The sequence below is a fragment of the Cibotium barometz genome, chromosome 2, assembly GCF_041138505.1.
Source record: "Cibotium barometz isolate CiBa-2024 chromosome 2, ASM4113850v1, whole genome shotgun sequence".
Taxonomy (NCBI): Eukaryota; Viridiplantae; Streptophyta; class Polypodiopsida; order Cyatheales; family Cibotiaceae; genus Cibotium; species Cibotium barometz.
The window spans coordinates 19658338-19670908 of NC_141047.1; the positions used below are offsets into that span (position 1 = coordinate 19658338).

The following is a 12571-nucleotide window of genomic DNA, read 5'->3' on the forward strand; positions in this document are numbered from 1 at the left end:
CCGGAGGAGTGAATGTTGTCACTCAAGAAACCGCATTAGGATTGGGCCTCAAGTGGGAGCCCATCCAGTTCAACATAAGAATGGCTGACAACAGGGTGGTGGTACCAAAAGGAATCATCAAAAATGTCTCAATGAGGATCAGTAGAAGGTACATGTGGATCTCACTGATGCAAAGAAACTAGTGAAACCTGCTCCAAGGCCAATCCATGCCGAAACTTTCAACATGTCAAAAGGCTTTGATGAAGAGACCAAAATACTCCACGAACATCCAGATCTGGTGCCAAGGGTACATGATAAATGTGGGGGAAGCAATAAGACATTATGCAGATCAATGATGAGGGGACACATTTCATGAACAAGGTGATGAAGGGATTAACGAAAAGATACCTGATCAATCACAAGAAGTCCTCACACCTACCCACAGTGCAATGGCCAAGCGGAATCCACCAACAAAGTGATGACCAAGATTCTTTTAAAAATCATAAATGCCAACAAAAATGATTGGGACCAAAAGTTAGATGCTGCCCTATCGGCATTTCGCGCATCATTCAAGGTCACGATTGGGCAAACACCATTCAAACTGGTCTATGGTTTGGAAGCAGTCATGCCAATGGAGTATGTGGTTCCTAGTCTAAGAGTGGCCATTCAGGAGAAGCTTCCAATGGAAGAATCCCGGGAGCATAAAATACAGGAACTCCCAGCCTTAGAGGAAGAGAGGCAAATCAGCTCTTTAAAAGCGGAGATAGTGCAACGAAGAAGAAAGGCTTGGACTAATCAATGGCTTCAAGATGAGGAAATACAAATGCAAACTAGTGGAAGTTCCATCGGACAAAGAAGCGGAAGACCAGGAGCCGGTCCGAAGCATATGTTGTGGCATGATCTCACCAGTAGAGGTGGACGCGAAAGATGCAAAAAATCACAAAGCCACGAAATAGTGGCCAGGCCGCAAGGATGCCCAGACCGCTAAAGCACTGATCGCTGCAACCTATCAAAGCTGACAACAACAAAAAAGCAAGTGACCAAGCATGCACCAGCCTAGGCCATGTCAACAGTACAAAAAGGCCACATAAGCAACCACATGAAGGGCACGAGTCATGACATCATTAAAAATCCACTCGCACAAGGCAAGAAGGGAAAACAGCAAAGATGCTTTAATAGCATTAAACCAAGGCGGCGAGCATGATGTAAATCAAGGGTCACATCAAAATAAAAAAGAAGAAGCCGAAAACACCTCAAAAAAGGAAGCTAAAAGGAGAAAACATCATAAAAGAGAACACAAGCGCTCACATTCGCATTCTACTCTCTTGCTCGACACACTCTCACCCATCTGCGGCCTTTTTTCAGAAAATAGCACCATGCCGAAGATCAATAGGACACCCAAGCCCGACAAAAAACCAAAGAAAAGCCTCTGCATGCCCATGTTCATCACAGACATGAGGAAGAAGGAGCATCGGGAGTGGGCAAGGAGGTGCGGGTTTGAAAAATTTACCGACCAACAGTGGGAGGAGCTGCAGGACCCAGAGGATGGGGGAAGATTGATTAATCAATTTTTGGAAACCAATATGATGCACGTGGAGGGGAAGGAGCCAATAAAGATCTCAAAAAACGTAGTGCACCATGCACTGGGATTACCCTCGAAAGCAGCTCTCAATACCAACTTGAAGCCAAGAGTGGATGAAGAAATCCCCAAAACAGGTAACATGCACCAGGTAAAAGATGTGGCAAACGAAACCCGACGGGAACAATTTATCTTCTTCCTGCACAGAACATCATGTTCATGGGGAAGCCGGAGGACATGTCTAACAAGAATTACAGACTGCTCAAAGTAGCGGAGGCAAGAGAGAAGATAAATTGGGCAGCAATAAACTCACACCTCAGTAGCACACGTGTGAGTTTCCCTCTCTCTCTCTCTCTCTCTCTCTCTCTCTCTCTCTCTCTCTCTCTCTCTCGGATATGTGTGTTTGTGTGTGTGACATATATATGCAAGAGAGAAATATTGACTATTTCTACTCTCTACCACAAATACTCAATATTTCTCTCTTGTTTGTGTGTGTGATATATATATGCAAGAGAGAAATATTGACTATTTCTACTCTCTACCACAAATACTCAATATTTCTCTCTTGTTTGTGTGTGTGATATATATATGCAAGAGAGAAATATTGACTATTTCTACTCTCTACCACAAATACTCAATATTTCTCTCTTGCATATATATATCACACACACAAACACACATGTCCGAGAGAGAGAGAGAGAGAGAGAGAGAGAGAGAGAGAGAGAGAGAGGTGAGAGAATTACTTAGATTGACTTAGATAGACATGCCCAAACTTATATATTGATCATTTTTTATATCATAAAAGTCGTTTATATGTATAGATTTTTTTCACTTTTATTCTTTATTTTTTTAAAAATACAACTAGTGCTTGTGGATGTATCTCGATTTTGTGAAGTCAAATAGCTTTTTTCTAATTGGATATATATATATAATACAAGGTTTCAATTTTATAAATTATAACATTAAAACTTATTTTAAAAATATCATTAACATTCTATTTATTGATTAACGCTTTCCCAATACTAATATACTATGTTTCTTTCATGGGGATTAAAATCTTAAGTTATAAATACACGATAAACTCTTTATATACATGTTATTATTTTTGTTATATAGAGATCACTACTTTACTAGATGAAAGTTAAATTTTCTACATAGATGTTCTTATTCACTATATAGGGACCACTTCTTTACTAGATTTGAGGTGGGTTTTCTATATGGTCATTTCCATTTAATATATGGAAACTTTCAATTGCTATATAAAAACTACTATTTGCTATATAGGAGAAACTTCTTTATTAGTTATAAAATGAATTTCCTATATAGATTTCCTATATAGAGATCACTTCTTTCCTATATATAAAGTTGATTTCGTATAATTTCCTATATAGATATTCACATTTCCTATATAAAGATCACTTCTTTCCTAGATATAAAGTTGATTTCCTATATAAACATTGCCATTTGCTATTTAGGAACGCTTATTTGCTAGATAGATATCATATTTGCTAGATCAACATATAAGAACTCATATTTACTAGATTGGAGAGAGAAAAAAGTGTTATGATCTAGCAAATTTCCTCAAATTTACTAGATAGACACACCTTTACTATATAGGAACATGTCAAAAGTCCCTTGTGAGAACTATTCTTAGGGTATTGGATTGGAGTTGAAGGGTTGATCAAAACATGTGTTGGATGGAAGTTTTTTGTGATTGCATAATGTAGAGCATGACCCTAGCAAGTGGTGATGCAAAAGACACATTCATGCTACATCTATTAGATCTAGTTGGACACGAGGGAAGAAGCCATCACTCCACCCCCTTTGGTGGTTTTTTTTTTATCTATGCTTCACATGTTTCTTTCTTCTTATATCTCATCTCTTTTCTAATTCACTTGATTTATTTTCTTTTTTTTTGTTATTTCAACACTTTTAAGAATTTGAGATACTAAGAAGAAACAACATGATAATAAAGAAAGTATATAAAAATTAATGAGTTCAAGCCTTTGACAAGTACAATGTTACATGAAAAAGAATTCATTCTCTACATTTTGAACATTGAATCTTGTTCTCTAATTTAATCAAGGACTAATGTTAGTCAAAATGTTGTGCAAGGATTTTATATGAGGTTCCTTCTATACTCAACAATCTCACAATTGGTCTTAGAATTTTAACGAGTACACTCCAAATAGCATTGCTATTTCCATATTGAAAAGAAAGAAATTCATTTTCCTTTCAACAAGTTACAGATTGCAATATATTTATCTTATGTTCCCAAAACAAAATCATTTTCTTTCCTATCATTTCATAAAATTGTCTATTTTTTCAAAAGAATCAATCAACCTTAGAACCCTAGGAATACAGATTGATGTACAAAATGATTAGTGCAATTTTCAAACATAATAAGTGATGTCATTGACTAGGCGAGGTAGGGCATATGATTTCATCTCCCTGCAGTACTGCACATTTCACCTAGAATGGCAAGGGCCGTCGGGCAAGCAACGTATTACAAGTGATCGGGCAATATCGGACTGAGTTGGACAGCCATTGAGACATTGCTTGCATTACTTTCACTGGAGACTGTGTGGCTATAAGACGTATGAAAGGTCGTTGGAGAGCCGTGTTGTAGGCAACGAGGCTCCCTGTTCCTATGTTCAACTTTGCCTTGCACTTCCTTCCACCATGAGTGCCATGAGTAAGTGCTCCTGTAATACAGTGGCTTATAATCCATGCCTTCATCACTTAAAAATCTTAACTCTGGTTCCTCTGGTCAAAATGTATTCACAATTAGCACGGCGCTCGTCTCCAGAAAAATGTCTGGGGTGGTTGATTACACAACCTCCGCTGTATATATGGGCAAAAGGGCCGATAAAAACTGGACAGATCATACAAAGGGTTCCATGTGCCTGGGCCTTCAAAATGCCATCAAAAGGCTTCCATTTGCATGGGCCTATCAGAGTCCATAGTAATCCATGATAGTTTTCCTTCTTTTGGAAGAGCTAGGGGGGTTGAGAACAGATGATGGGCTGCTGGCCTCAGGGCTTTTAGGCAGTAGTAGATTTGTACCTTCAAATATATTGGCTGATATAGACTTCAGTGTTGGGCTCGCTTCCAGGCTGCTCACACTCCCCTTGGCAGATGGTTCACAAGAGTCTACTGAATCTTCAGTTGTGCTGCATCTCTGAACATCGCAGCTGGATGCCTTGGATGTGACCCGGTAGCATGGGCTGGCCGGCGAAGAAATGTACTCTATTCTTTCACACAGCCTGGCCTCTGTGACATCAGAGCTTGGATCTGCAGAGATTCTTCTTCTGAAGACGGACGGACATGGACGCACTGGCTCGAACTGGGGTTCTAGATTCTTCCAAATCCGCACCTGCATTAGTAGACATAAGGAGTGTCTTACTGTTTATCCCTCAAATAGAAGCAAGGACACTCTGATTTGTAGCTGTCTACCTAGGTTTGTGTCTGTGCAGATGAGAGAAATATGGCACCTTACCGTGAAATCATCTGAGCATGTTGCTACCTTGCAGAAATCAGTCGGACACCTGCACGTGAACTCAGCAGCGTCAAAAGCATGATTTGCCTGATCGGTTTAACACTTCTCCACAAGATGTTACATCCTTGGCTTGGATGGGCAATAGGGTATGGATAATACCCCATGGCTCAAGCAACGTGTAACAACGGTTAGCAGTAGGCTATTGGAATTTAGTTCTTGATTCCATATAGACTTGGAAAATAGTAGCACCTGGGGCCTATAAGTGATGCACATACTGGTTAACAAACTGAATATCTCAATCCAATCTAGCCCTAGAGGTGTGGGGGCTGCTGGATGTGTTCACTGATCTACCACTCCCATGCTCTAGCGCTGTTGGCCTATGGTTGGGTTGTGGTGAGTCCATTAACTAACATTCCATGAGTTTTTTGTGTATGTAAGCGTGTGTTTATGAGTTTTCTATGTATGTGTGCGTGTGTTTGGGCAATCATGATGTGTTCACACTCAGCATTTCATGGGCAGCAATTAACACTGAGGCAAGTAAAAGAACAGGAATTACCAGTCCACTGCAGTGACTTCTCCACCGTGCCCTCTTAGAGTGACAGGGGCAGCCTCTGGTCTTGCCATCTGATGAAAATACCATTCAGAATTAATAGCAAGGCAAACAAAGGTTAAAGGCTTAGTTATCAAGTACAAAAAACTGCTCATACCTGCCAGATAAAGACGTTTCCATCAGAGGATCCACTTAAAATGTGAGTTCCATCAGGGCTAAAAGCCGCCTGCAGAATCAAAAGTGTGCCAGCGTCATGATGGTAAAGGGTCATATACAAGGCAGGTAGTGAAGCAAAGTTTGAAACTGCTTGAGTTACTGCCACCAAAGGTGGCTTGCCCAATTCTGCAGAACCGCACCTTAATGTAAAACGAACCCAAAACGTGGCCTTGAAAGCTCTTTACTGAGCCTCTTTCTGGTTTATGCACATCATAGACATAAACCCTGAACACTAAAACTCATTAGTTTGATACCAGTCAAAAAATGATCAATTGTAAGGGAAAAGCGAATGAAAAGAGTAACCTGCTATCTGTGCACGAGGCAATTAGGTAGGTTCCAGAAGGATTCTGTGATAGACCAGATATACCATGAACTCGTTTTTCCTGATAATGCCAAGGATTTGTTTCTTATTAAAAGATGGCTTAATAGGTAAGTAGCTCAACAGTACGTTGGGGAGATTCTAGTGAAAGTCTTGACCTTGCCCTCTGTAGACACCTGAGCCTGTGGAGGAGTTTGCACTACAGGTGACTTCAGCTGTCTCGAGTCCCAGAATTTTACCACTCTGCCAGATCAGATTGTTAAAATGAGGGTTCATATGACAAGTTCAGCATGTGACAACACCATCAAAGCTCCAAGACATGACACCAGATCCCCTTTTTTTGCAACAAGTATTGAAGACTCCTGACTTACCCATCTGCTGCTCCTGCAGTTGCAAGCATCCTCTCATCTTTCAGATAGAGAACTGCTGTGACACTCTTGGTGAATGCCTGTGTAAGAGCTTTAAATCAAACCAAGCGCCTCTTTCTTATAACAAACGCAAGGGTTACAGGCCTGAAAGAATTTGATTGACATGCCATCCTACCTTCGATCCTCGGACCTTTTTGATGTGCTTGAGGACATGGGCATCTTTGATCATAGAGACTGGCCTGTATTCAAAAAAAGTTGGTTGAAATAAGATCAACACACAAACTTACAAGGCTCTTGTAGGCTTTTCTAATTACTATACTCTTTACTTGACAGCCTCTAAGACAGTTTATATCTTCTTCTTGACTTCTGGACATGACATACTTAAGTAGAAACTTTCTGCAAAATTAGAGCTAGATTCACTGCTTCAACTAGTTTTGCCTAGCGGGAAAGTCTCTGCCCCTGCATCACTGTGACATGGGTATTTTTAGGGGGAACATCCCCCATTTCCACTCAGTATTTGAGAGAGAAAAGAAGGTCAAAAGGGGGAAAGGATTGTATCCCTTGTCTCCTGCCTAGGCTATTCAGAAAGCACCAATCATCTTTGAATTTCTTTCATGAGATATTCTTCAAGACGCTGTCTAACATGCATCACGTTTTAGGGGGAAGAAGCCCAAGGTAAAAAATCTCCCATTTTGCTCCAGTATTTGAGAGAGAGAGAAAGCCAATAGAGGGAAAGGATTGTAACCCTTGCAGCATGAACTTTCAAGATTATGTGCTATAAAGAGGAGCAGAAGGGCAAGGGCAGCATGGACGACGAAAGGCAGAAAAGCAGCAGCAAAAATCATCAGAAGAGGGACTAGAAAGGCAGCAATGCAATTCAAGGTTTTTTAGCAGCCATTTAATGCACCCCGGCCGCCCAGCTGATCCAGCTCCTTGTGACAGCGGACCGATTGAGCACCAATTCTCAGAAGTAAAAAAAATGCCCGACAGCATATATATCTTGCTATGGATCATGGAACCCTTCCAGTGTTGCATCAGGCCTACTTATTAAGCCTTCCAGCCAGGTTCAGGAAGCCATATTTCTTGAGACTTTAATGAAAGGAACATGGGAGCAGAAAAAAGTGTGACCTTGACTCATAAAATTTCGTGACATTATCTCCATCATGCATAACATACACTGCATGCAATAGCATTTCAGCATAATAGCATGTAAATATGTTTACGGACTATCCTCTATCAATCACAAATTTACACTTACTGAAAGCATCTCTCATTTGTCGCATTGTGGGAGGAGCTGCTACGAACATCCCATAAAGCTATACTGCCATCTCTTGAGCCCGAAGCAAAAATCTCTGCACAAAGCAATCCATGCTGTGTGCCACTCTCTCTCTCTCTCTCTCTCTCTCTCTCTCTCTCTCTCTCACGCACACACACACACAAAATCAAAAGTTGGATGGATGTCCACCTTTTATTAGCTATTGTTCAGGCATACCTGGTTGAGATGGATGCACACACAAAGATTTAACGCTTCCAGAGTGTCCTTTCATAACCCCCAGACCTGCTCTAGCCTCAATGTCCCACAACCGGACCTGCAAGATTTTAAATTGTGTTGTTATGCTCGGAGGTCCAAAATAGAGATGCATGTTTACAAGCTTTGAGATTTTACTATGATTCCTATTCCCCTCACATTGGACTATTGAAATGCAGCTATAGAAAGCACTCACAGTTTGGTCTCCCGAAGCAGTCAGCATGTGTCTGTCATCCTGCATTTTAACAAAGTTTACCAGTTTGCTCAGAAGCTCTCTCTCTCTCTCTCTCTCTCTCTCTCTCTCTCTGTGCCACTCACACACACACACGAGGCATAAAGGTACCAGCAAATCATGGGCCCACCAACAGAAAATATCAGTTATGCAATTAAGAACACGTGCAGGGAAGTTAACATCTGAAGGGAGCAACTTATGATCAGACTCTGCTCTAAGTGGCAACACATTCAAGAGCACCTGGAATGAGACGATTGACAAAATGAGCGAAAACTTAGGGAGTGGCAGCATAGATAATCAATTTCAGAAAGAAAACCAACAACCTATCAAATGGCTAGGCAGCCATACCTGAACCCAGCAAATATCAAAAACTGCATTGCTGTGAGCCAGCCAAAGCTCTCTCCGAGCACTGCCTGCATATAATGTTTCCTGTTAGACTGAAAAAAAGGGCCTTTATTCCTTATTGATACTAAAAGATGTAGATGCACTTTAGAATCAAGATAACTCCTGTAGCAACATTCGTAGAAGGTTGTTACCTGTCTTTACCCGAGAATTTATAGACGATGGCAATTTGCGGCACGTATTAAAGATGCTCACAAAGCCCTCCTCATCTGCTACTGCCAGCAAGTGGCTATTTTCCACCGTCTGCATGCCGCAAGATTGACAGCAATGAGCTTGGGAAGCAAGTAAGAGCTCAATTGATGCCCATGAAATAACGTACTAAAGGTCTCTCGAAATCATGGCCACTGCACATCGCGCCTAAGATGAAGGCAAAGATCGTGAAAAGTGGAGTTACCTTCCCAAATGAGATCGCAAGAGGAGGTGCAGATGATCCATTGGGCTCCACCATCAACACACCTGACCCCGAGCAAGCTCCATCTGCTGTCATGTTTGCCACACTTGGCCTACTATCAACTGATAGCAAAATTTTCAATCTCATCAGTTATCAATGTCCTCAAGAAGATAATAGGCATTAAGCATTCTATTCTTCTGTTGTATAACTGGTTGGGCATTGATGCCTTGCAAGGAAGAAGAGTCCTTGGTTGGGATCTGTTATGCCTAACCAGTCACGATGAATTGTTGAGTTAGACTGGAAAGGAAGGAAAGACCCCTCACTTGCATCTGTGCTAATTTATTTCTTCATTAGTGAAACCAAAATATGTGCAGCATAGGTAAGCTGCAGATGTTTATTGTATGCTGGCCGAGCAAGTGTCCAACATGGAGGACCTGCATAGATAGCCTTTGTCTCTACATTATTTATGCCCCATGCCTTATGGAATGGATGAAAGCTGAATGAAAAGGAGGGAGATACCAATCCTGGAAAACATACCCCATGCTCATGGACTCTTTTGGACTACAAAAGCGCACGTGCAACAGAGGAGGGCCATCCAACTATCGACATCCTACACAGTGTGGTCCCTTTACCATGCAGCATAGATGTTTTTACAATCACAGAAGTGGCTCCAATTAATCGTCATTGACTGAGATACTGATAGTTGTGATTGAAGATCTTTTACATGACCTTGACCATTCATCAAGCAAGATAAATAGAAGAAAGATGGTGTAGCTTAGGAAAGGGTTTGTTTGACCATTCACAGAAGTGTCTCCAATAAATCGTCATTGACTGAGATACTGATAGTTGTGATTGAAGATCTTTTGCATGACCTTGACCATTCATCAAGCAAGATAAATAGAAGAAAGATGGTATGGCTTAGGAAAGGGTTTGTTTGACTATTGGTACGAAATGTCATCAGCACCACCACTAGTCTAAGCTGTGCCCTAAACCTGAAATGTAGCTATGACATGAAAGTGTTCTATGCTTCTAGCCTAACCTGAGGCCATAGCATGTTTAAGCTGTGCTCTGACCTTCACTCTACTCTAACCAAGGCATAAGCTTTGCTCATGCCTGACCATGACTGGCTACATCGCTTCATTTTCGTTCACGCCTCTTTTTTTCGATGGCATTCAGGCAGAGCACCTCTAAATCCGACCTTACAAAACACAGAGAAACAGCAGCTCTGCACAGAAATATACCTCTTTGTCGACAAAGCTCTCTTGCTTTGAGAGAGGAGAAAATTGACGATGCATCCAAGGTCTGCATAGCTGAAGGCCTAGCAGTGTTTTTCTGTCGTTGCCTCTACTTTCGCCTGCACACCATTGCCGCTGCTCTGCCGTGTGCGGACGTGCCGCTCCAACTCATAAACAAAACAAAGACAAACGAAACCAGGACCTTCCACAAGAGACAGCAGGGCAACCTTTGTGCTCAAGCTTTCAGCTTCGATCTCCGCGTTCTTCTGCACCTTTCTCTCTGCCTAGGGAGACGTTCGACACTTTGTCCTCGTTCTGGAGCTTCCTGTGAGGCTCAGCACACTTTCCCTTATGCAGCGACCTCTCTGGTTATGGCTCCTCTCTGGAGATGTAGTTCAGCACACTTTCCAGTTCTGCTGAAGCTTACGCGCTAGCTATGTACAGTGTTCCTTCTCTCTGGCTATGGCGATGTACACACTTTCCACTTTTGCTGAAGCTTTCGCTGTAGCGATCATAACAAGGAAGACTTCATCTGCACCATCGAAGCAGGGCTTTTCCAAGCCTAGCTGGTAAGTCTGCGCGATTGTCTTCTTGTGAATTGAGATTTCAGTCCTGACAGAGATGGAAAGGATAGAAGAAGCGCAGTTGTGTCTCTCCCCTGTGAGGGTGCACTCTGGCATTGGCTTCTAAATTTTAGTAGCCCATGTATTCTTTCCCGCGTCAATGTGGTGGCGGGAAATTATGATTCCTTGAAAGCGGTTTCATACTTGCGGGTATTCAGACGTTGTCCGGCCCACTATCATGCCAAAATTTGGCTAATATTATTTCCGATGCTCCATATTTACCTCAATTTGTAGTGCCCGGACCTCACCCGTACCAAACTGTTGTCCTATGTGAACGTGCCCCCTCCCATGCTCCATGTGTCAGCTTGGCACAAAGAGAGAGAGAGAGAGAGAGAGAGAGAGAGAGAGAGAGAGGGGGGTTTACAAATCCACCACAAAATTGGGCATCAGCAAGCGGTCCCCTAGAACTCACTAACAACATGTGGAACCAAGTACACTCCCTTTAAGAACCTAACTCTTGTTGTTCTCAAAGTCTATTTTGTTATCGAGCGCTTGTTCTAGTGGTTGATCCCCGGCGGTGGCTTGTAACCTAGAGGTACTAGGTTCGATCCCCTGCTAGACACTCGATAGTTACCTTGCCCTCCCTTGACTGCATGATTATGTTGCCATCGATATTTCTGGAAAATCTTCTCATGCTACTACCATGAGCATTGGTATTAGCTTTCTCAAAAGGGCATGGAGGGGAAGTGTTTGTGTTTTAGGGAAGGGAAGCGAAGGGAAGGGAATGAAACAACAAGACAAAGCGCAGCAAGGGATTGTGTTCACAACTTGTCTTCAAGACTTTGGGCTGTGAAGGGCTACAAATTAGCTCAAAGGAGTGAAGGGCAGCATCGATATCTTACTGTGATGGCTCAATGGGATACGTCATATGGATATTAGCTATGGTTGAGCCCCCTATTTATGCCATATGCTAGACATGCTCGTAGACCCTAATATAGTTATACATGAAGGCATACTCACACTTTAAATGATTTACCAAGCCGGGTCTTTAACCACGTGAGTGCATGGGTTAGCTTTTGAAACTTAGCCCAAAAAATCCAGTCCCTCAAGTGTGGTCACCTCCACAAGAGGGGGGGTGTTATTATTTTAAAAAGGGACTAGGGAGAGTTGTTTCAAAAAGGAGAGCATGTGCAAGTGCACGCGCGCGCGCGCGCGTGTGTGTGTGTGTGTGTGCAAACATAAGTGAGTGTGCGAATAGAGAGGGGTTTGCACGTGTTGGTGTGTGTGCTTAGAGTGTGTGCACATGTGTGCAAGTGTGGAGAGGGTGTGTGCACATATGGTTGTGTGTGTGTTTGGAGAGTGTGCACATGTGTGCATTTCATAAAGGAGAGGGGGTTCAACTGCACAAGCGCACACGCACGCGCAAGTGTGTGTGTGTTCGTCTCGCGAATAGAGAGGGGTGTGCACATGCCGGTGTGTGTGCTTAGAGTGTGTGCATGTTTGTGCAAGTGTGGAGAAGGTGTGTGCACATACCGGTGTGTGTGCATGTTTGTGCAAGTGTGGAGAAGGTGTGTGCACATACCGTTGTGTGTGTGTTTGGAGAGTGTGCACGTGTGTGTGCACATGCAGTTGTGTGTGCTTAGAGAGTGTGCACATATATGTAAGTGTAGAGAGGGTGCATGTACGTGAGGGTGTTTTTTGTGGTTTTTT

The 12571-nt window shown here is 42.4% G+C and overlaps 1 protein-coding gene across 1 annotated transcript; it reads right to left on the bottom strand.

The window, feature by feature from the left end:
* Nucleotides 1–3932: 3932 nt before the first annotated feature.
* On the bottom strand, nt 3933–10960 carry LOC147640775 (Transducin/WD40 repeat-like superfamily protein). Its single transcript, XM_086808968.1, has 16 exons — nt 10305–10960; nt 9067–9185; nt 8807–8915; nt 8619–8683; nt 8235–8273; nt 8003–8099; nt 7769–7862; nt 6686–6749; nt 6514–6590; nt 6301–6385; nt 6127–6206; nt 5964–6048; nt 5765–5833; nt 5614–5681; nt 5058–5106; nt 3933–4934 (listed from the first exon to the last, which is right to left on the bottom strand). The coding sequence occupies exons 1-16, from the start codon at nt 10369–10371 to the stop codon at nt 4512–4514; spliced, it is 1590 nt and encodes a 529-aa protein (XP_086665094.1). The 5' UTR covers nt 10372–10960; the 3' UTR covers nt 3933–4511.
* Between the last annotated feature and the right edge of the window lie 1611 nt (nt 10961–12571).

Bases quoted from the DNA above. Each gene is read 5' to 3' on its own strand.
- LOC147640775 (XM_086808968.1), bottom strand. From the start codon at position 10,371: ATGCAGACCTTGGATGCATCGTCAATTTTCTCCTCTCTCAAAGCAAGA. The intron at 6,386-6,513 runs GTAAGTCAGGAG...CTGATCTGGCAG, and splicing joins ACTGCAGGAGCAGCAGATGG to AGTGGTAAAATTCTGGGACT. The intron at 4,935-5,057 runs GTAAGGTGCCAT...CTACTAATGCAG, and splicing joins CATGCTCAGATGATTTCACG to GTGCGGATTTGGAAGAATCT.